This window comes from Podarcis raffonei, chromosome 10 (genome assembly GCF_027172205.1).
Source record: "Podarcis raffonei isolate rPodRaf1 chromosome 10, rPodRaf1.pri, whole genome shotgun sequence".
NCBI classification, from domain to species: Eukaryota; Metazoa; Chordata; class Lepidosauria; order Squamata; family Lacertidae; genus Podarcis; species Podarcis raffonei.
This window is the reverse complement of record NC_070611.1, coordinates 1,465,998-1,489,301: the sequence shown is the minus strand read 5'-3', so window position 1 is coordinate 1,489,301 and position 23,304 is coordinate 1,465,998. Positions and strand designations below refer to the sequence as shown.

At 41.9% G+C, this 23,304-nt stretch overlaps 1 protein-coding gene across 7 annotated transcripts in view; it reads left to right on the top strand.

The window, feature by feature from the left end:
* The window catches only part of UPF2 (UPF2 regulator of nonsense mediated mRNA decay), a 60,268-nt gene that overhangs the window by 22,275 nt on the left and 14,689 nt on the right, over positions 1–23,304 (top strand). For 6 of the 7 annotated variants that reach the window (XM_053406830.1, XM_053406829.1, XM_053406828.1 and 3 more), the window contains exons 7-17: positions 1,855–1,917; positions 4,560–4,663; positions 5,320–5,405; positions 6,023–6,131; positions 9,025–9,138; positions 9,500–9,616; positions 11,097–11,282; positions 12,248–12,451; positions 12,949–13,224; positions 14,853–15,036; positions 16,540–16,679. In XM_053406830.1, coding sequence (XP_053262805.1) covers positions 1,855–1,917; positions 4,560–4,663; positions 5,320–5,405; positions 6,023–6,131; positions 9,025–9,138; positions 9,500–9,616; positions 11,097–11,282; positions 12,248–12,451; positions 12,949–13,224; positions 14,853–15,036; positions 16,540–16,679 — 1,583 coding nt within the window. The remainder of the gene's footprint in view (positions 1–1,854; positions 1,918–4,559; positions 4,664–5,319; positions 5,406–6,022; positions 6,132–9,024; positions 9,139–9,499; positions 9,617–11,096; positions 11,283–12,247; positions 12,452–12,948; positions 13,225–14,852; positions 15,037–16,539; positions 16,680–23,304) is intronic. The other variant, XM_053406831.1, reaches the window with a different exon arrangement.

Sequence of the window (23,304 nt, the reverse complement as noted above, 5' to 3'; positions counted from 1 at the left end):
AGGGAGCATGTTCTTAGTGGGACGCGAGTGGCGCTGTGGGTAAAACCTCAGTGCCTAGGACTTGCCGATTGCATGGTCGGCGGTTCGAATCCCCGCGGTGGGGTGAGCTCCCGTCTTTCAGTCCCAGCTCCTGCCCACCTAGCAGTTTGAAAGCACTCCTAAGTGCAAGTAGATAAATAGGTACCACTTTATAGCGGGAAGGTAAACGGCGTTTCCGTGTGCTGCGCTGGTGCTGGCTTGCCAGAGCAGCTTCGTCACGCTGGCCACGTGACCCGGAAGTGTCTGCGGACAGCGCTGGCCCCCGGCCTCTTGAGATGGGTGCACAACCCTAGAGTCGGACACGACTGGCCCGTACGGGTAGGGGTACCTTTACCTTTACCTTTTAGCATGTTCTGCTTCCTTCCACAACCCAGCGGTGGCATACCTAGATGTGGTAAACAGCTGTTGAAACTGGTGCAGGCTATTTTCTATATTATTGAATTGATGTGAGATTTTCCACTGAGAAGCATGGGAAATTTTGTTTCTAAACACAGTGAGGTAATGATTACTCAGCTGTTCAAAACAATATATCTTCTTGATGTAGAAAGCAATAAGATTTTGTTTGATCTTATCAAAGTGTTACCACATTTTCCCATTAGGTTAGCCATTTGCATGGCTTTTTATTAACATCCAGTTAGCATGGGACAGTAAACCAAACATGGCTAAGTATGGACGAACAAGTGTGCAGGTACTCAAAACAGAAATCCTGTCCACTTTGCTCCTCCCCTGCTCCTCCTCCTGCTGCTGCCATGCTTTCGGTCACTCCAGACAAACCACAAACTGCAGCCAAGGTTTCTTTTTGGATTACCAGTCTTGGTTTGTCTAAAGTGAAACAAACATCAAGCCTGGGTTCAGATGTACTGTTAAGCCAAGCCATGGCTTAGCTCCCGGTAACAGCAGCAGAAGGACCAGGGGAGGAATAAAGTGTCTGGGATTTCTTCTGTGAGTACCTGCATGCTTCTGTGTCCATGCTTAGCCATGGTTTGGGTCAGTGCTACTTGTGAACCAAGCCACTATAAATCTTACTATAGAGAAAGCCTTTTTGGATTAAGTGAATTCCAATTCCAGTTTTGCTGTCAAAAGTTGTTTTCCTGAAATAGTTCTCTGCTAGCTATAGCCTTGTTTTCCAGGGTAAATGGCAATTGTTGAGGAACTTAATCATGTTTGGAGGATAGTATTCACAAACTTGCTGCCTAGCCTTGCACAAGTCACATTGTCTTAACTTTAGTTCTCCTGTGTATGGAATATGAATTATATAGTGACCTACCTTGCAAGGCTGTTAGGGTGAATGAGATTGGTTGTGAAGCACTTTGTGTGGTTACAAGTGTAATGACATCTGTGTATGAGTGAGAGAAAGCGGATGAGGGGCAGGGAGAGAACAATAATTCAATTCCGTTCATTGAATTCTCTCCCAAATTGTAAACTAATACTAAAAATCTACTAAATTGTGTGGATATTTGACCTGCTGATAATATGGTGGTGGTTGTCTTTAAATAAGAAGCAACCCATTGCTTTGAACACTTCTCAGTCTGGCTTAAGATTCAAATTTTAGGATATTCATCTCAGCACTGTTTATTTTTCACATAGTTTATTGGTGATAGTGAGAATAGAATATTAATATGCTTTATACCCCAATATACTTTAAATAAAAACCCTGATTGCATACTATTAATATGGAAAGTAACATGAACTTGGGGAGGGAACATCTACATAAAGGAAGAGGAAATTATTTCTTTCATAATAAAGATTTGCTTCTGTGTCATGTTTTGTTATGGGTGTGTTTAAATTTTTTTGTTCTATTTTTAATATGATTAGGCAAGAAACAGGGAGCAGATAGCACCGGAGCTGAAAATAGTGACGGAAAGCAAGCTGCACGAAGTGAGTTTATAGGTGGTGCCTAAGGAGAAGAAGCCGCTTAAAGCAGATAAGCTTATAGGGGGTAGGGAGCAGATAGAAGTTCTAGGCAGAGTGACTCATGCCAAATTATCTGTAACTAGAGGCGTTTTAGATAAGTGCTGTGTCAGGCTTCTATATGGGAGCAAAACAAAATACTTAAAATGGTTAAGAAAAATGGTTCAGACCCTGCTGATAATCAAATTAACTTAGGGGTGAACTTGAAATACTAGTTCCTGTAAGTAGCCAATGATGATTTTGTGTTCTGGCTGCCACTTTGAACACATTCCTCTTGGAAAGCACCTAGAAGTTAATGTAAAGCTTAAGTGAAAACAGAAGGAAATTTTTCAGTGAGGACTGAGACAAACCTCACCCAAATGTAAATTGTGTTTTTGGTCACACCAACTAACATGCCACATAAAAGGTAAACTTTTTAGACTCATCACATTTATCAGAAATGAAAACCTTACTTTTTAAAAGATTGCTTATGAATCTGAGTTCAGAAACCCAACCAGGGTCACCAAAAATCCAGAGAGGGTAAAGATTTTCTTCTAAGACAATGAAATACCATATTTCACTGCATACGGGTTGCCACCGCATAATAGTTGCACCACCCTTTTTTGGACTCCGAAAATGGTCCCAGAGCATTCCCCGCATAATGGTTGCAGGGTAACTTCTAAGGCTCCACTAAGCCTCAAGCCGCCCCTGCCCCGGCTTCCCTCCCTCCTCGCCATCTCAGCCATGAGCTCCTAGGGGGAGCGGAGCAGGCGGGAATGTTTCTCCCCATTCTCCTGCTGCTGCTTTTTTATCACTGTTTCAGCGGGAATTGATGCTGGGGACAACTGGGCCACGTGGGCTGAGGGGAGATGGTGGCGGCCCCCAGCAGGCCTGGCCACAGCTGCTGCCGTCGCCCCTCGTTTGCTATTCCTATGGCATTCCTTACAAAACTTCCTGTCCGAATTTGAATGGCTGTTCCACTCTTGCAATGCAAAGTATAGGGCGGTTTTGTTCACTGTACAGATTCTGATAGATGAGTGACGCTGCTGCGTCTCAGTAGGCTGGACAAGAGAACATATGCACAAGGGAGGCTTCATTTTTACTGAAAGGTACACTAATGTCTTTCCGTTTTCTCTCCCCATGGTCCCAATAACAACAGTGACTTTGTCTCTGGCTCTCCCTTGCTCTCCCTGTGCTGCCAGCCCGGCTCCTCAGATCCACCTGCTGTTGTCCCCACTTTATTCCTTGCATAATGGTCGCACGTTCGTATTTCCCCATGTAATAGTCGCACCCCCCTTTTTTAAAGGAAAAATCAGCACAAAAAATGCGACCATTACGCGCTGAAATGCGGTTTCAGCAATGGTTCAGATAACATGTGAGGGTAATCTGGTTTTTAAAATGGCTAATTTAGTTTATTATAAAAATCATTTTTAAAACATTGCAACCATTGTAAGTTTAATACGATGCAGGCAGCAAGACCTCTCCCCTCCCCTGAGTCAAGACAGGATTGGGGAAGGCAGGTTGGGAGATGACATATTTTGCCTGTCTATTAAAGCAAACCAAAATTTGTGGGCCCCTCTTCGTATCACATAAAGTTTGAAGGGGCAACTCTTTGTTTCAGTGTCTGCCTTAAAACTCCTAAATGCTTTTTTAAAATGCGGCCTAAATGCTGAAATAGTTCTACACATTAGTTAATTTTCCATCTTCCTTACCTGTGAGACCTATTTGCAGTCCAATCCATAGTGTATATAGTCTGACTAGGCGGCATTAGTTTTCATAACAGTAGGAGAAGTGTTGTGGATGAGCATGTAAGAACTGTCTGTATTAGATAGTATTTAGGTAATGGGAACCAAGTTTCTTTAAAAAATATATGCGCTGTCTGGAGGTGAGAGAATTGACTGTGGCTTAAACCTACTGAGAGTACAAATCGTTGCTCTAGGAAAGGAGACTGATTTCTGAATTCTCTGTAATCTAATCCTTTGCTATTGGAAAGTATAATGAAACAAGAGACTGGGAGCCACATAGAAAGCCTAGGCGGGCAACTCCTGCTGTAGAGGGTTGGTAATTGGGTTCATGGAAGAATCTTTCCCTTGGTGTTTAAAAGGCCAGTTTCAATTTCAAACCTGAAACCAGAAACGGGTGGTGATATCAAAGCTTCCCAGGACTGGAACTCTGAGGAATCCACAAACCTAGATGCAAATGGGACTTTGGTTCCCAAAAAGTCTCTGTTGTCATTCTCAGTTCTACTAGGAGAGGACAAATATAGATCTCTTTGGTCTTCATAGGTTAGTTCTTCTTGCCTACTCGTGCCTCTTGTATGTGTCCTTCTTTGCTGTTGCTAATGAAAGTAGCACTGAACTTTGCTGTCTCTTCTATGTGCATTTCAAATCTACTTTGCCCCATTTCTATTTTATCTTTCCCTTCAAAGATGTTACTAGGGAATGGCCTATAGGGATTGACCATTTTTCTTATGTTTATTTCCTCATTGAAAAAGTGTGATTCACTTCCCTAAGGTGAGTGATTATATAGGACTTGCAAGCATACTTGAACAGTTAATGTATCCTTACTACAGTGTGTGAGAGCTTTTGGTTTCTCTCGTTTGTTTATTTATTTATTTTTTAAATGGCTAGAACAAGAAGATGAAGAAGCCAGTACCGGGTCACATTTGAAGCTTATAGTAGATGCTTTTCTTCAGCAGCTCCCAAACTGTGTAAATAGAGACCTAATAGACAAGGTACAGTAAACTTGTAGTGTTTCTCCTTTATATCCATAAGTTGGTTATTGGATGTTGATATAATCTGTTAGATAGTTTTACTGTTATATGCCACTCTTACACCCACTGTTAATATGGTAAGATGCAAATATACAGTATAGCAGAAATTCGGTGAATGTTGGCAGTAAAAATCCCAAATAAATTTTGTAAAAAATGTCCTAAAATTTGAGAGAGATTGGTGAACACTGCTAGCCATATACTTCAGTTTGTCAGCATTTCTTTCTTGGACTTAAACCAGTGAATTGTGTACCAGTTAGCTCAGGTGCTCATAAATTGACCTGGATATTTGCCAGCAGTTACAGTTCTAATCTACAGAGCAGACACATTCTGACGTGGCTGTGGCTTTATTGGCAAATAAATGTGTGTATAGACTATTCAAAAGCAATATTCTATCCTTCCAAGTGAACTGTGATTGACTTAATTAAAAAATGGTTGGATCACCAGAAGTCAAATGAAATGACATAACAGATGTGATCTTGCCCAGGGACTGCCAATTGGCCTTCTTAAGGATGAAAGAAACTATTGTTTCCCATGTGTAGAAGAGTATGTGACACTCTTTCTTTTCACCTTTTAAATAATCTGTGTATTGTCAGATTTAAGTGCCTTTCTTCTTGCAGGCAGCAATGGATTTTTGCATGAACATGAATACAAAAGCAAATAGGCGGAAGTTGGTTCGTGCTCTCTTCATAGTTCCTCGTCAAAGGTAAGTGTTGATGTAAATGTCATATTAATGGTCATGGCAGAGATACCTTAAGTAACAGGGACAGCAAACAATGGTTTAAGCTAAAATGACCTCCCAAAGCAGCAGGAGCATGGTAAACAAACACACGTAGATGCCATATCTAATACAAACAGATGCCACTGTTTAGTCATTAATTAACCCTAGCAAGAATAAAAGGCTTTCAAACATCATCTTCCAACAGGTAACTGGATTAAATATTGTCACATTTCATCCCTCCCTTATGAGAGTTTCATACCCCACCCTAGTATTTAGACAAATGTGGATTTTATGAAGTTAAATAGGCAATGTTTGTGGACTCTAGAAATGGCATTTCAATAGTGGCATTTGAATATTTTCAGAACAGGTGAGCAGATGTGATTCTATTCATTTCTTTTCCACCCTCATGCATGTAGTTCTGTTTAGTCAAAGAAATATGATCAACATCTGTAGGTAAAAAAAAAGATATTCCTTCCAAGAAGGTAGCTGAATGTACATGTATAAATATATCAGAAGTACACTTACAAAACAGAACAGTTAGAACTTTAATATTTTTCTATATAAAATAATGCTATATTGCATGTGTAACCTTTTGTTTGCAGGCTGGATTTGCTACCATTTTATGCACGGCTGGTTGGTACATTACATCCTTGTATGTCTGATGTAGCAGAGGATCTCTGTTCCATGCTAAAAGGTGACTTCAGATTCCATGTAAGTTTCTATTTGTTTTGCATCTCACAGATTCATTTAGGAAATGTTTTAAAATACAACAGTGTGAAAAGTTAAAAGTAATAATGCTGACAGTGTCATAATGGAATATGATGATGCTGTTTTATCGAGTAAGACTCAGTTTGTGAGAGTAAGTTTTCAAGGTATTACTCAATAAACTGATGTCTGACCAGCAATATGTATATTTGTGAACAGACATATAATAGTTGTACCTAACAAGAGAATGGGTTTTGTTATAGATGTTAATCTTCAGAATATCCTAAGACCAGATGTCTTTTGTTACCTTCATCTAGTTCACCAGCTACGGCCTCAGCACTGTAGCCCATGCATTGGTAACCTTAAGGCTAGGTTACTGTAATGCTCTTTATGTGGGGCTGCCTTTGGGTCTGGTTTAGAAGCTCCAGCTGGTATAGAATGCTTCAGCCAGATTTCTAATGGGAGCTTTGAGAACATGCAACACAGTTCTTAAAACAGCTGCACTGGCTGCCAGTCTGCTACCAAGCCCAATTCAAAGTTCTTACATTGATTTACAAATCCCTGAACAACTTTGATCTAGGATACCCCAGGGACCACTTGAACCCATATACAAGCAACTCTCCCTTTGAGCGGGAGTTGCGTTCCAGGTCATTGCATGCCTGTTCTGCCCCCTTCCGGGACTGAAAGTGACACACATGGTGGTGGTCGTGTGTCAATTGGACACATGCAAAATGATCACCGCCTGTATAGCAGCTTGATCACTGAGATAATCTGCAGGAGCTTCTTTGGTTATTCCCCAAGTTGGTGAGGCTTGTTTGACAACAACAAGAAATTGAGTCTTTAGTGTCATCGGGCCAGTCTGTGGAATACTTAGCCTATAGAGACTCAGCAAGCGCCTTTTGTGCCAGCTATTAAACTCTTGCTGAAAACTTTTCTGCCAGGCTGAAGCATCCCCCACAATAGTCTGTTGATAGAATTGTAGAGTTGGAATGGACTGTGAGAGCCATCTAGTCCAATCCCCTGCAAATGCAGGAATCCTTTGTCCAATGTGGGGCTGGAACCCACAACCCTGTGTTTAAGAGTCTCATGCTTTACTGACCGAGCTGTTGATTTGAGCTGCTTTTAATTTATTTTTGCTTTTAATTTGTTTTGCTATTTTATTATTTGGTTTCTTTGATTTGTTGTAAATCACTGTGATATATATTTATGATACAGTGCTATATGTGTATATATTAGATATAGATATATGTGAGATTTCCATGAGGCAGTGGTTTTTACCTGTGGTCTGGAAACCTCCAGAGGTTCTCAGGAGCTCAGTGAAAATGCTACAGAGCTCTATGATGCGTGCACTGTATGCAGAAAATGCAACCTATCTGCTAGTTTAAATCTGGAAGTTTAAAATAGAAAAACCAGTTGCCTTTACAGCAGTTCATGTAACTGCAGTCCTCCACTTCCAGCAAAGAGCTTCATTGGACCACGTCAACAAAGGAGATATGCAGCAGTTGCATTTCTAATCTGAAATATTCTCACGTATCCTCTCATGTGATACCCCAAAAGTATGACACCTCAAACTGGTACTAAAAAAAGAGAGATTTTGTTGAACAATGAATTCTTAGAAAACTCCAAGGATGATATATTTGAACAAATTAATAACATAAAAGTGTTGATGAATACAGAATGCTAAATCAAATCTATAAATGCCTCTGCTCTTGTGTGGTTTTGTAATTGTGCATTTTTGTATATCATAAAGCAGTCATTCTTCAAAAATACCCCCACCCCAAATAAACAGGTATGTAATAAAAATATAATTTGGCCAGAGAGAGTCATCTTTAATTTTTAGTGATTCACCTGGCCACTTCACTATAAGTTAAGAACTAACTTAAGAAATTAAAAGTCTTGAGGATGTTATTACTGTTATAAAGAGTACCAATATGATGATAACTCTACTGATTAAATCTGCAGGCCAATCTTATAAAGATATTTGTCGCATTTACTAATGTGACTATTGGCTGGGACTCGGAGTACCAGGACCATCTCCTGGTGGTGCTTATTACCTATTTAAACAGCAAACTCCTGTGCCATATCTCAATCTGCTTTTGAAAGTCCACTTGATTTCTACTTAGCATAGAGAGCTACTGCTAATGAAGCACAAGCCCAATACTCCTGGGACATGTGAAACTCGATGTATACTTCTTTGGATTCTGGCCATTGTGTTTCAATATCCCACCAATAAATTGGATTTAAAATTGGTTATTTTATGCAATCTTTCACCTGTTCATGAACAAAGAGGCAGGACTATTTGGGCCTCGGCAGTCCTGCATGCGTAGAATCTGGCACCAAGAGGGAAATCTTGAGAATGTCATCTGTCACTCAGAAACATTTGGGAAGAATGGAGGAGCATAATTCCATAGTTCCTGATGCAAATATATCCACATATCATTTGTTTGCCATCATTGTGAATTTTGAACCCATGTTTTTAGAAATGTCCAAACATTATTTATAGGACTCTTTCTTTGATTGTAATTCAGTTAACTCATTGAAATCCTCCAGAAAAAGAACTGAACATTTTAGCCATATCCCTGAAAATATTATACTGATTTTATTATTTGCATCCTAAATACATCCAGTGTCAATTTTTATACCAAAAAACACTGTTTTAATTTTATTTTTTAAAACTGCCTTAACTGAAGTAATAAAGCCAGATTTCAATTTAACAATTAAGGCTATTCTCAAACCATTCTTCTGCTTCTCCTTGTACTGCACTCCCCCAGCCCCTTGTTGCACTCTGGCGAGTGTGCGCCCATGCACATGTAAATAGACAGCTGCATATCTGTTGTGGGCAATAACATATTAATTTGTTGCATACTAAAAGTAAATCTTCCTGTATTCCTATGTTTAGGTGAGAAAGAAGGACCAGATCAACATTGAAACAAAGAATAAAACTGTGCGATTCATTGGTGAACTTACTAAGTTTAAAATGTTCTCCAAAAGTGACACTCTGCATTGCTTAAAGGTTGGTGCTCATGTACACTGAGGATCAGTTCACATCCCCTTTTTCTTTTATTTTCCTGGCATACTCAGAGGTTCTCTATACAAAGCTTGTGTCGCAATATACTTTTTATAATGGCAGAGGGAATAATTGGGTGTGATCGACGGTAGGTGTGGTTGTATTACCATTCAGTGTATATTATCATTTAATGTATATTTTTAAGAATTGGAATTCCATCACTATAGATAAGATGTGATGAAGCTGTGCTGCCACTTTAAGAATTTCACATTTTACTTTAGCCCCAAACAAGGTTGATTTTGAGCCCACTCTGAATGCTCTGATAAATTAGTATGAAAGGCATTCTAAATGTAATTTGTTTCCACAGATGCTCTTGTCTGACTTCTCTCATCACCATATTGAAATGGCATGTACATTATTGGAGACTTGTGGTCGATTCCTGTTCAGATCTCCAGAATCTCATTTGAGAACTAGTGTCCTTTTGGTAAGAATAATTTTTTTAGAGAGCTGTTTTTAAAACATAAACATAACAGCCTGCTGGGTGAGGCCAATGGCCCATCTAGTCCAGTCTCCTGTTCTTACTAAGTGGGCTAAGCACATGCAGTGCCTGAGCACGAGAGTACTCTCCCTCCCGCAGTTTCCAGCAGCTGGTGTCCAGAAGTATTGCTGCTTCTGAGCATAGCCATTGTAGCTAGTAGCCAAGTTTGTGGCCATCACTGCCTCCTGTGGGAGCAAGTTCTATAGTTAAGCCCTGTGCTGTGTGAACAAGCACTTTCTTTTAGCTGTTCTGAATCTTCCAACATTCAGCTTCATTGAATTTGTGAGAGGGAGAACAATGTTTTCTCTCCGTGCCATGCAAAAATTTATAAACTTCCATCATGTCACCTCTTATTCGTCTTTTCTCTAAACTAAAAAGTCCCCAAACACTTCTGCCTTTCCTCAAGTTGTTCTTTGACAACTCTTTCAAAGCCATAGCATAGTTACAATAAAATGTTCTAAGATATGATTCTAATGCTTAGCAGGTGGTGGGCCAGTTCCTGTGGCAGAAGAGACCCTTCCCTACCCAGTGTAACACATTTTATTTTATGCAGTCTGTCCTTGGGGGCAAAGTCACACAAATCAGCTTTCTCCTCCTACGAGTCTCTGCCTGGAACATCCACATATAATACAGGATAAGGGTTTGTGTAGGGGTCGGCAACCTAAGGCCCATGGACTGGAAGCAACCCACGGAGGGGTCGGCAACCTAAGGCCCATGGGCCGGAAGCAGCCCCCGAGCTGCCCCTGAACCGAGTTGCCCACTCAAGCGAGTCCCTGCTCGCTGTGATAAACGGGGACTCTCTTCCATGGCTCCGGAAATTGCTTCTGCGCATGCCCAGACACTGGAAATCACGTCTTCACATGTCCGCGGCACCGGAAATCGCTTGTGTGCAGGTGCGATTTTTTTTGGCATCTGGGCATGCGCAGAAGTGATTTCCGGTGTCGTGCTGCGCCAGTTTGGCCCACAGAGGATCTCCGCGGGAGTGATCCAGCCCATGCCCGGTAAGCCTTGCCGACCCCTGGGTTTGTGGGTTGAGATTTGTGGCAGTTGCTTACTGACAGCGAGAATTGGCTCCCCCTTTGGTAGCCATCTGAACTGGCGCAAGAACTTCAGTGTAGAATTATATGCTTAGCGATCAGCAGCCTTGGTGGGCAGAAAGCACAAGGAGCAAGGATATGTGTCTTACCTTCCTACATTATCAAATTATAGTTAAAAATATAGGGCTGCACATTCAGCAATAGTTGTTAGAGGTGCAATGTAGGAAAGCTAAGTAGATTTTAGCTTGTGAGCCAGATAATATTTCACAGTATGATTTTCTTCGTAGAAAATAGGTTTTGGCTTTTGCTTTAGCTAGAAGAACAAAACAAACGGTTCTTATGAAAACTTAGTATATCTGCACAGGGTGATTATTTCTCTTTGTTTCCAGGAACAAATGATGCGAAAGAAACAAGCAATGCACCTGGATGCACGCTATGTCACCATGGTGGAAAATGCCTACTACTACTGCAATCCTCCTCCCGCTGAGAAAACAGTGAAAAAGAAACGCCCTCCTCTCCAGGAGTATATTCGGAAGCTCCTTTATAAGGATCTCTCCAAAGTCACTACTGAGAAGGTGCGTTCTCTTCAATCTTGGTGGGTTTCCCCAAAAACCATTATCCAGGAATAGAATAATGGAATTTTATCCTAGAATAACTTCTAAAGCATGAAATCTAAAGTACATAGGATTTTAATTTCAATTTTTCCTGTTTTAATTTTTTTTAATGAATGAGATTATCAGGGAAGTAAGCTGAAGGACGCTAAAATGAATGGGAAAGTGCAGATCAGATAGCTAACTTCAAACTAATACATCTGAATATTGTCTTGAATATTAAATTACATTAAAGTACTTAAGTCCTCAGGAGCAATATGTTGAGTATATCATGTAAAGATTTACTTAAAGCAAAGATTCTTACCTTTGTTAAGTTTAGCACCTAGACTTTGAAAATAAGCCTCCAAAAACTACTTGTCTGTAGCATTCTACAAGCCCGCCTGTTTCTCTGCAGCATACGAATGCATTTGTGGCACATCTAACAGCATGATAGTTTTTAAAAAAGAACTATTACAAATGTTCTGCCTGTGGAAACATATCAGCTTTCCCTCAGGTACTGTTCTGGGGCTTCTCTTGCTCTTCCCCAAGCAAATTTCAGGGGTGGGGAGAAGGGGGAAATCCTGTTGTGCAAGCAGAATCCCTTCCACAGGGCTGCTTCCGGTGGGGTTCTTTATGTGAACCCTCTCTTTACTCTCCCAATGAGTTGGGAGTCCTTTCTTGGCTTCAGTCCTTTCTTCAAGGGATGAATGGGAAATCCTTTCCAGCATGACTAAAGACAGCAGTAGCACTTTTATATGATGGGTTGATATGTCGGCTCTGAGTGTGTTTGTGTTAAGATAAGAGGTCACAAGGAACTATGGGTACCCCAAAGTACTTTTTTCTTTGGGTGAGGGGGAGTAATTTTACTTAGTAGTCAACATATATGTATGTAAAGCATCCAACTTTGTTTTTTTTCTTTTTGAGTTAAGTTTCTTTAAAATCTTGTTCAGGTCCTGAGACAGATGCGCAAATTGCCCTGGCATGACCCTGAAGTGAAAGACTATGTTATATGTTGTATGATCAACATCTGGAATGTGAAATACAATAGTATTCACTGTGTAGCCAACCTTTTAGCAGGACTGGTACTTTACCAAGAGGATGTTGGAATTCATGTTGTGGATGGTGTCCTAGAGGATATTCGGCTAGGAATGGAGGTAAAAAACTTTTAGGTTTTTCTATGTGAAATAGAACATAGTACAAAACATTTAAAAAGAAGTTTAGAAATTATGTACGTTAACTTTTTTATAAACATTTGAGGCCCAAGGTTGAGGAAGGATGCACTAAGTAAAAAAGCACGGTAGGAGTTGACATGGTTGTTTTATAGCATCGTTGTCCTTGACATAAATGGCTAGACTGGATTGGTAGTTCTTAGGACAAGTTTTCATTGGTTAACTGATAAAGTGAGATGCATGTGAGATACTGAGGGATGGAGAGGCCTGGATCAAAATTCTCTAATCTGCATGTTTACACTGCACTTCACTTAATTATGCTAATTTATCATGAACAGTAGTGCAGGCAGCCACACTGTTGCCTCCATCTTTACAGCTTTTGCTTAATCATAGTACATTATGAGGCCTCTGCAGGGTATTGAACTTCATCTAGTGTTTAAGAAGTGTATGTTAACATGTCAGTGGTATTTTGTTTGCTGAAGGTTAATCAGCCAAAATTTAACCAGCGGAGGATCAGCAGTGCCAAGTTCTTGGGTGAACTGTACAATTACAGAATGGTAGAGTCGGCAGTAATATTTCGAACTCTGTACTCCTTTACATCATTTGGTGTGAATTCGGATGGTACATCTAGCCCACTTGATCCTCCAGAACATCTTTTCCGCATTCGACTGGTGTGTACCATCCTTGACACTTGTGGGCAATACTTTGACAGAGGATCCAGCAAACGGAAACTTGACTGCTTCCTGGTCTATTTCCAGGTAGGAACAAGCTTCATCTTTCCCTGTCACCAAATTTTTCTCTTACATATTACTTATTTATTATTTTATTTGAAGTAGGCATACCCCTCACAAAGTAACATGTAGAAATGCGAGTACTATTAAGATGTATTTGGATGGTCACCAGAAGAATGTTATTTATTAAATTTGTTAGGCGCTTTATCTTGCCCAGGGCAACCTAAAGAGACTTACAACCAACCAAACAGACAGACCCCCCCCCACAGCAACAACATAGATACATTAAAGCCAAGAAGAAAAAGAAATATATTAAAGACATATCATCCACTTCTAAAAGGTCACAGATAATTACAGACCAAAGGCCTAGCTATAGAGGAAAGTTTTTGCCTGGTGCCTAAAGCCTTATAATAATGGTGCTAGGCAAGCCTCCCTTCCACAATCAGGAGCCACTGCAGAAAAGACCTGTTCTTGCGTTGCCACTCTCTGGACTTCTTGTTGAGGGAGATACTTGAAGAAGGGTCTCAAATGATGATTGGAGGGTCTGGGTCGGTCCACATGTGGAGAGGTGATCCTTGAAGTCTTGCAGTCCTGAACCATTTTAGGCTTTATAGGTCAAAACCAGCACTTAGAATCAGGCCCAGAAACTAATAGGCAGCCAGTGCAGGCAAGCCAGGATTGGCATTATATGCTCAAACCATATTTCTCCACTTAGCAACCTTGCCACTGAATTCTGCATCAGCTGAAGCTTCTGAACCGTCTTCAGAGGCAGCCCTATGTATAATGCATAGACAAGAGAAGTTAGACTCTTCCTGTCCAGATAGGAGCACAGCTGGGTAACCAGCCGAAGTAAGAGTTGCAGAATAAAAAAGTTGAATGAAAAGGGTAGAAAGGAGTTAACTATCAGGAGGAAAATAAAATTGTGTTAAATCTGACCGACACTAGGTGGTATTTATGCCACATTTGTTCAGCAGTGCAAATTAGGTGAAGAAGGCATGATTGAAGAGTAATCCCATGTTGAAAGGAGAAGAATTATAGGGACAAAACAAAATCAATGAGAGAGACAAGAGAAGTTAATAAAACAATTAAATGAAGAAGAAATTGTAGTATCAACAGTGCATTCAGTCAATAGTTGGCAAAGTAAAACTGATCTCAAAAACACTGTAAAATGTTATTGAAATGGGAAACAAAAGATGAATTGGTTAAATCAGCTACGATACACTAGGCTAAAGATTTTGGTCATAATATTGATATGACCCCATGTGAACTACTGTGGAGAGTGAATATGAAATATACAGCCTGTTTTACTTTAAAGGAAAATTACATGAAAATTATATGCAGGTGGCATTTAATGCCAAATAAATTGGTAAAGATGTTTAAGACTATGTCAAATAAATGCTGGAAGTGTAAAAATAATGAAGGGACGTTTCTTCATATGTGGTGGACATGTGAAAAAGCTAAAGGCTTTTGGGAAACTATACATAATAAAATGAAAAAGATATTTAAGCTGGTTATTCCCCCCAAAGCCTGAAGTTTTTCTCCTAGGGATAAGTTATCCTTGTTCCTTGTTTTAGCTTTGTATGTTAAGATCTGAATTTCACTAGACTAATTCTAGTGGTTGCCTATCTGTTTTGCAATTATCTGTGTCTTTCCAGAGGTATGTTTGGTGGAAGAAAAGCCTGGATGTTTGGACAAAAGATCACCCGTTCCCTATAGACATTGACTATATGATCAGTGATACATTAGAATTACTGAGACCAAAGATAAAACTGTGCAATTCCCTGGAAGAATCTGTTAGGCAGGTACAAGAACTGGAAAGGGAATTCTTAATCAAACTAGGTAAGAATGCTACATCAAGAATGAAAGGAACTGAAATCATTGTTGTCTGTTTCTGCATTTTTTGGCTATATAGTACAGTACTTCCTGTAACTTGAATAAATTTTTAGGATAAGTGAGTATGTACTTGACTCATTCTAAAATTTTGAAATATGTTATGAGGACTGTAGCAACATATAGTGAGGATGGGGATGCAGGCTGGTCTGTGAATCTGTTCCTGGTATAAATTAGTATTTACAGTGGTATCTCGGGTTACAGACGCTTCAGGTTACAGACTCCTCTAACCTAGAAATAGCACCACAGGTTAAGAACTTTGCTTCAGGATGAGAACAGAAATTGTGCGGCGGCAGCGGGAGGCCCCATTAGCTAATGTGGTACCTCAGGTTTAGAACAGTTTCAGGTTAAGAACAGACCTCCAGAATGAATTCAGTTCTTAACCTGAGGTACCACTGTACCGTCATTTGCATGGTCTGACCTGTGTGTTGTGCTACTTCTAATGTGCAGAGATCTTTTGTTCCTTTATCTTTCCCAGAAGGATTAAGTTCTCTGTAGAATCAGAATGTAACATAAATAATAATCTTGTAGATTGATAAAAACTACATTTAGCAAGAAACCGGAATAATTTTTACTAGGAATGGTTTCAGATAATATTCCCAAAAACAAAACTAGGCTATTTATGTATGCAACGTCAGCAGCAAGGGTTATAGTGGCAAAACAGTGGAAAGATAAAAATACACCCACTAAAGAGGAATGCGTAGTCAAATTGTGCGAGTACTTGGAGCTCGCAAAGCTGACAGATGCAATAAGAGAGAAACCTAAAAAATTGGTGAAAGAAGAATGGGAATGTTTAAATAATTATTTAGGGGACAAGGGCTCAACAAGAAAGATCTGGCTATGTTTAGAATGATACCGCATAGAGAAATGCTCCCTGATACCAAGATGAGGGATTCCTTTGGAATGCAGATAGAGATAATTGATAAGAATAATGATCTGTTGTGAGCTTGACGGAAGTGTACAATAGATGAGCTTTCCTGCTTTGGCTCATCTTCCTTTTTCTTTTTCCCCCCTTCTATTTTTCTTTTTTCTTTTTTTTAATCTTTCCCATAGTTGCCTATGTTCTGTATCATGTACTTCGGTATTTTTTGTAGTCTTTTTTAGTTTTTTCCCCATTACTATTAAGGAATTTTCCTTTGTAATTTTGGTTGTCTATATTTATATGTACCTGTTTAAAGCAAAATAAAAGTTAAAAAAAGGAAAAGGAAAAAAATAACCTTGCATTTAATATCAACTCTCACAACCCCTTTTTCTGTCCTGAGAATTGTTCGTAAACTTAGCTTGACCCTTTGCATGTATCTCTTAAGTAAAACTGCAGTCCTGACCTTAGTTACTTGGGAGTGAATAGCCACTGGTTTCAGTAGTCCTTACAAGCACATGTGTGTTGGATCTCAGACACGGTCAGAATTCTTTCTAATGCCACTCATTAATAATTCTTATTTCCTTTCTTAGGCCTTGTGAATGACAAGGACTCTAAAGAGTCAATTACTGAGGGAGAGAACCTTGAGGAAGATGATGAGGAGGAAGAAGGTGGAGTTGAGATAGAAGAGCAATCTGGAAATGAAAGTGAAATAAATGAGCCAGAGGAGGAGGTATTCTTTTTCCACCATTAATTTACTAAGCTACAATTTGAGGGGCTGGGCTGTGTAACTGTTGCCAATCATAATGAGTAATTACCAGTTGAGGCTCCAAATATCAAAGATGGAGGTAACCTGGTAGTTATTAACTTCCGGGTTAGCGCCATCGACTAATGGCGGATTCCCTCCGAGCTCCGGAGGGAATCGGCTCCGTAGGATTTGGGTCTTGCCGCTGCGGCGATGCGGGGACCCTCAGAAATCACAGGCGCTGAAGCCTGTGAACCTGGTGACTCGGCGGGCACCATTTGCGCCCCCCCCGACCCGCGAAGGAGCCTTTTTAAAGGCTTCGGAACGGGGGACGGGGCGAGCGGCGCAGTGCTGAGAGTCGACTGCTTCTCCTGCGGAGTGAAGCCGCATGCCATGGTCGGAGAGCGCTGACTTCTTCTTGTGAACAATTGGACTTTAAAAGCAACAACCCGTGAGTAGTACGAAAATTGGATTTGCAAAGAAAAATGTTTTTTGAATTAGGCATGATCGGGGAAGGCGCAAACAGGAAGTCCATCTCACCGTCTTGTAAATAATTTAAAGCAAGGACTAGTTAACTAAGGTCGAGAGAACTTCTTCTTCTTTATTGGGTAAAAGACATTAATTTCACGATTTGGCAGTATAAGTAATTTTACTGGAGGATAAGAGCTAATTTTGAGAGCTGAAGTGCCACCCCCCCCGGACCCGGGAGTGATCCGCGAGAGAGCCTGTTGAGGAGATATAGAAGAGTTTGACAGCTGTCAAATTAGCTGTCAAGAAGGAAAAAGAGAACTTTGTTTCTGCTGTCTCTGCTGGATATATTTGTTACAATTTGGTTATATTTTGTTGAAAACAAGGAAGAACTGATACAAACTAACTTGATTTTTGGATTTGAACTGGAAGGAAGATTAAGTAACCAAAATCCCTCTAGAGGGGGTTTTGGGACATTACAAGAATGGCTGAAGGAGGAAAAATTCAAGCTAAATTGGACAGAGTTTTTCTTCTCTTGGGAAAGTTACAAGGCCAAATTGATGTTTTGGCTACCAATGTTGCAACTCTGGACTTAACAGTAAACAAATTCATTGAATTTGATAAGGATTTGACTCAGGAAGTTCATGCAGCTGGACAAGAAGAAAAACTTGAGAGATTTGAGAGTGTGGAGAAAGAGATATATGTTGTTTCTGAGGAAAAGGAAGGAGGAGATGTAATGTTGCAGATGACAAAGGAGAGCCAGAGGCCTGACATGATGGTTACAAAGGAAAATAAGTACTGGATGATGAAAATCTGGTCTGAATTGGAGATTGAAGAATGGAGAGATCCCCTTATGTGGAGATCTGAAGACCTATGTGTCAGGACTGGTCGTTGTCCTCTTCAGATCACCACACAAATGCTTCTTGTTCTTTTATAACTTTTTATTGCGTATTAACAAAACATTCTTATAAACGGTTCTTAACTATTATTCCTCAGAGTCACTTCTTTCAGATACCTTCTGAGCTCTGCTTCTCCATGACCAGCCACTCTCAAAATGGCGAAGGCGCCCTTCCCTTCGCTTTCCCGCTCTTTTTTCTAACCTCCTGGCTAGAGCTGGCTTGTATCTCCCCTCCTCCGAATCTGAGCTAGAACTTAACCCTTGCCTTTCCTGGGAACAGCTGGTCCCTCCCTGTTGTTCCTGTTGCTCTCTTCTCTTCAATTCACTGCTCTCCTCCCCCCCTTGGGGAATGCTTTATCCCTCTGGGAAACTGGAATCTTCTAACTCTAACTCTTCCCTGACATCACCCCCTCCCCTAAGCCCCCCTTCCTCCTCCTCGCTCTCCTCTGTTTCTGAAGGACCGAACCCTATGAACTCCTCTTGCTCGCTATCTGTCTCTTCAAAAATTTCTTGAAGATGCCAGTTATGGGGTTTTGGCTTGTGGGGATATTTTCTATGAAATTCTCTCTGCAATTCTGGAACGTTAATTTTTTCTGTTGGTTCCCATGAGTTCTCAGACTCATCTAACCCTTTCCATGCAACCAAATACTGTAATTTCCTCCTACTTATTCTCGAGTCTAATATCTCTTCCACTTCAGCCTCCTCTTCCCCCATCACGGTGGGGAAAGGAGGTGGTTCCCTTGAAATTTGATACTTATGCGCTGGTACAAACACTGACAATAAAGATCTATGAAATACAGGGTGTATTCTCATATTTTCAGGTAAATGAAGCTTGAAAGCAACTGGGTTAATTTGAGCCTTTACTTGGAAAGGTCCCAATCTCCTTGGTTCTAGCTTTTTACACCTCCCTCGTATTGGTAGTCCCTTGGTAGACAGCCATACCCAGCTCCCTACTTGGATTTCTTCCCCAACTCGCCGGTGCCTGTCTGCAGCTTTCTTGTAAGCCTCTTTAGCTTCTTCCAAATCCTCTTTCAATATCTCATGAATGCACCTCAACTCCTCTATCATTTGTTCTGCTGCTGGTACTGCTAACTGCTCCTCTTGACCTGGGAATGCCCTTGGGTGCAAGCCATAGTTTGCCACAAATGGGGCTCTGCCCGTAGACACATGCAGTGCATTATTATACGCAAACTCTGCTAGACTCAACTTCTCTAACCACCCACTTTGCTGATAACCAGCATAACACCTCAGATATTGTTGCAGTGTTGCATTCGTTCTTTCAGCTTCCCCATTGGTTTGCGGGTGTCTCGCCGACGTGAGGCTTAGCTCCACATCTAGTAACTGCATTAACCTCCTCCAAAATTGTGATGTAAATTGGGCCCCTCTATCTGAAATGATTTGTGATGGCATACCATGCAACCTAAAAATATTATCTAAAAACATCTTTGCAGTTTCCTGCGCGGTCGGAATTTTGGCACATGGTATGAAATGCGCCATCTTGGTTAGCATGTCAACCACCACAAAGATCACTGTTTGCCTATGCGATGATGGTAGATCCGTTATAAAATCCATAGACACCACATCCCAAGGCCTTCCCGGCGTGGGCATAGGTTGCAACAACCCTGCAGGAGCTGCTCTAGGTGCCTTAGCTCGTTGACATACTTCACAACCTCTTACATATTGCGTTACCTCCTCTCTCAACTTTGGCCACCAGAACTGCCGTGTTATCTGATACAGGGTTTTTTCTCTACCAAAATGTCCTGCAGTCGGGTTATCATGATGTTGCCTCAACACTTTAGCTCTTAATTCACCTGCAGGTACATACAGCATCCCTCTCCTGTACAACAATCCACCTTTTTCCTTGAAACCTTCCTCTTCCCCTCTACCTTTTCTCAGTTCCTCCATTTTCTTTTGTGCAAACTCATCTGTTACTGTCAACTGCTGGAATTCCCTGCCGTCCACTACTATGGCTGCACACCCCCACTGATCTGATCTCAGCATTTCTCGCAACTTGGGAGGTGCTTCCCCTTCCATATACTCAGGTTTGCGCGATTGCGCGTGTGCACGAACATTTTGATGCCCAGGTATGTGCTCAATCCTAAAATTAAACCCAGCAAAAAACTCCGCCCACCTAATTTGCCTTTGGTTTAGCTGTCTAGCAGTTCTCCAATACTCTAAATTCTTATGATCTGTTTGTACCACCACCTGATGTGACGCCCCTTCCAAAAAATGTCTCCACACTTTAAAGGCAGCATGCACAGCTAAAAGTTCCTTATCAAATATGGTGTAGTTTTGTTCTGATTGATTTAATTTTCTAGAGTAGAATGCACAGGGTCTCCAGTCCCCTTCCTTGTCCTGTTGCAGCAGAATGGCCCCAATAGCCCTATCAGAGGCATCAGTTTCTACCTTCATACGTTTACTTGGATCTAGGTGCATAAGATATTTTTCTGAAGCAAACACCGCCTTTAATTTATCAAAGGCCTTCTGTGCTTCCTCAGACCATCTGAATGGGCCCTTCCCTCTTAGACAATCAGTCAGTGGCGTTGTGATTTTGGAGTAATTACCTATGAATTTACGATAGAAATTAGCAAATCCTAAAAACCTCTGTAGATCTTTCTTAGTTTTAGGTGCCTCCCATTCCACCACTGCCTGAACTTTACTGGGGTCCATGTGCACCCCTTTGTGGGAAATGCAATATCCCAGGAACTCCACCTTTTGTGTGTGGAACTTACACTTCTCTAACTTCACATATAACCTGTTGGTCCTCAATCTCTCTAACACCTGCGTGACATGTTTTACGTGTTCCTCCATACTTTCACTATATATTAAGAGGTCATTTAAATAAGAGACACAGAACTGATCCAGTATACCTGCTAAGACGTGATTGATGAAGGTTTGAAATACCCCTGAGCCATTTTGTAAGCCAAAAGGCATTACCAAGAATTCAAATGCACCATACTTAGTACAAAAACTGGTTTTCCACTCATCCCCTTCTCTGACCCTTATCAGATTATATGCTCCTCGTAGATCAAGCTTGGTAAAGACTTTGGCTGACCTTACTCTTTCTAAGAGGTCATCTATACGTGGCAATGGGCACATGCGAGGCTTCATTTGGCTGTTAAGGATTCTGAAGTCACATACTAATCTCGGTGCCCCTTCCTCCCCTTTCTTTTTGACAAAAAAGGCGGGAGCACCCCCCCGAGGCCGTGGACTCTCTAATAAAACCTCTCTGCAAATTCTTTTGCAGGAACTCCCTCAATGCTGCAGATTCTACTTCCGACATGGCATATATCTTGCTTGGTGGCAACTGTGCCCCAGGGACCAGATCTATCTTGCAATCATAGGGCCTATGTGGCGGAAGTTTATCCGCTTCTTTTTCACAAAAAACATCCCGATAAGCAATATATTGTGACGGAATCTCACTTTCATTCCCCATCAACTTCCCTTCCACCTCTGTTCCCATTACTTCCACTGAGATTTTTCCCTTTTCCCCCAAACAATGTGTCATACAATAGATTGAACCAAAAACCAAAGACCTTTGATGCCAGGCAATCACCGGATTGTGACGATTGAGCCAACTCATGCCCAGCACCATTGGGTGCCCAGCTAGTTTGGTCACATGAAATGCCCTGGTCTCTGAGTGATGACCCATATCCATTCTCATTGGTGGAGTCTCGTAAGTCACTTCTCCTGACAGTAGCGGTCTGCCGTCGATTGTTTTCACTCGCAGTGGGAAATTCAAAGGTAACAAAGCGATTTTGTGTTCCTGTACCAATTTTTGGTCTATGAAATCTGCTGACGCTCCTAAGTCTAACAGCGCCTCTACCTGGACCCTATGTCCATTGGGTAGTTGTAGTTGCACCTTCACCGTTAGTCCTGGGATAGGTGGTTCCGCGTGAGAGCCTTCTATTGCTTCTCCACCTGGCTGCAAGCTCCCATTTCCAGCCGGGGACATTCGTTTCCCTGATGCAGTTCCTTCGAGCAATTTTCTTCTCTCATGTCTGCTCCAGATAGAGACTCCCATCCTTTACGATTGCAACATTGTCGTGCTAGATGCCCTGGTGTCAGGGGCTCAGGAGCAGAAGCACAGGGGAGAGAGGAAATGGAGAGCGAAGGGGAGGAATCCGAGGGGAGCGTAGGGGAGTATGACAGTGACCCGAGAGATTCCATGAGCTTCTCCAGCGAATCAGAAGATTCCCAGAAAGGGGCGCCGATGGTGAGGGCAAGGAGGGTCCCAGGGGGGACGCACCAGAAGCAGGGGGCCAGCGGGGACTCCCAAGACAGCAGCGGGGGATCAGGACCAGCTCCCCCACCAGAGCGCAGTGGGGGGGAAGAGTCACATGTGTCAGGGCCAGCCTCTCCTCCAGCAGGGAGAGAAGATGAGTCAGGGCTGACCACGCCCCTATCGGAAAGTGGGGAAACGGAGGGGAGGTCAGTTCCAGCTAGCCTCCCCGAAGGAGGGAGTAGTGACAGCAGTGTAACGGTCAGAAGGAAAGTGGGAGGCTGGGCGCGCGCGCCAAGTTCAAATGTACAGGCGCACGGGACAGCAGGAAACCCGGATTGGGAGCCAGGTCCTAAAGCCCGACGGAGGGAGGGGGAAGAGTCAGGGGACTCAGCGTCAGAGGAGTCTAGGAAGGGAGAGCCCCCGACGGGCAGGCGGACCCAGAGGAGGAAAGAACAAAGGAGGAGGTGGAGCAAGGCTAGAATCTTAAACTGGTGTCAGGGGGGAGGAGATTCAGATGGAGCTTCGGCGGTCTAGGGTTTGAGACGTAGTGCTGCACGCTGCGGCTGTGGAAGTGAAACTGAACTTCAATAAAGACTTTTATACTAAACAACGAAGCAGCGTTGGTCCTTGGTGAGCTGGGACCTCGGGCGGCTCTGACACCTGGTTTTCCACAGACGAAGCAACGTCTTGTGTCTCTTCCTGCATTTCCTCTTACTATGGAAGTGGTAGTCACTGGGAGGGGTCTGGCTGCTCCTAATTCCATGGACTCTGGCCACTCTCGTCCTGTCATGTTGCCCGCTCTGCTCTCTGTACTTTCAATAATATTGTTTTCCCGCCACCGTGCTCGCCATTGTTCCTTCTTTTCACTAGCCCTCCGTTCCACGCGTAGGCTCAATTGCAGGCACGTTCGGACCAGAGAGTCCAAGGAACTAGGTTCTGGCATTTGGGCCAACTGGTCTAAAATCTCATTATTCAGTCCTTCCCTAAAAAGGGCTGCAACTGTTGGGGAATTCAGATCCCAT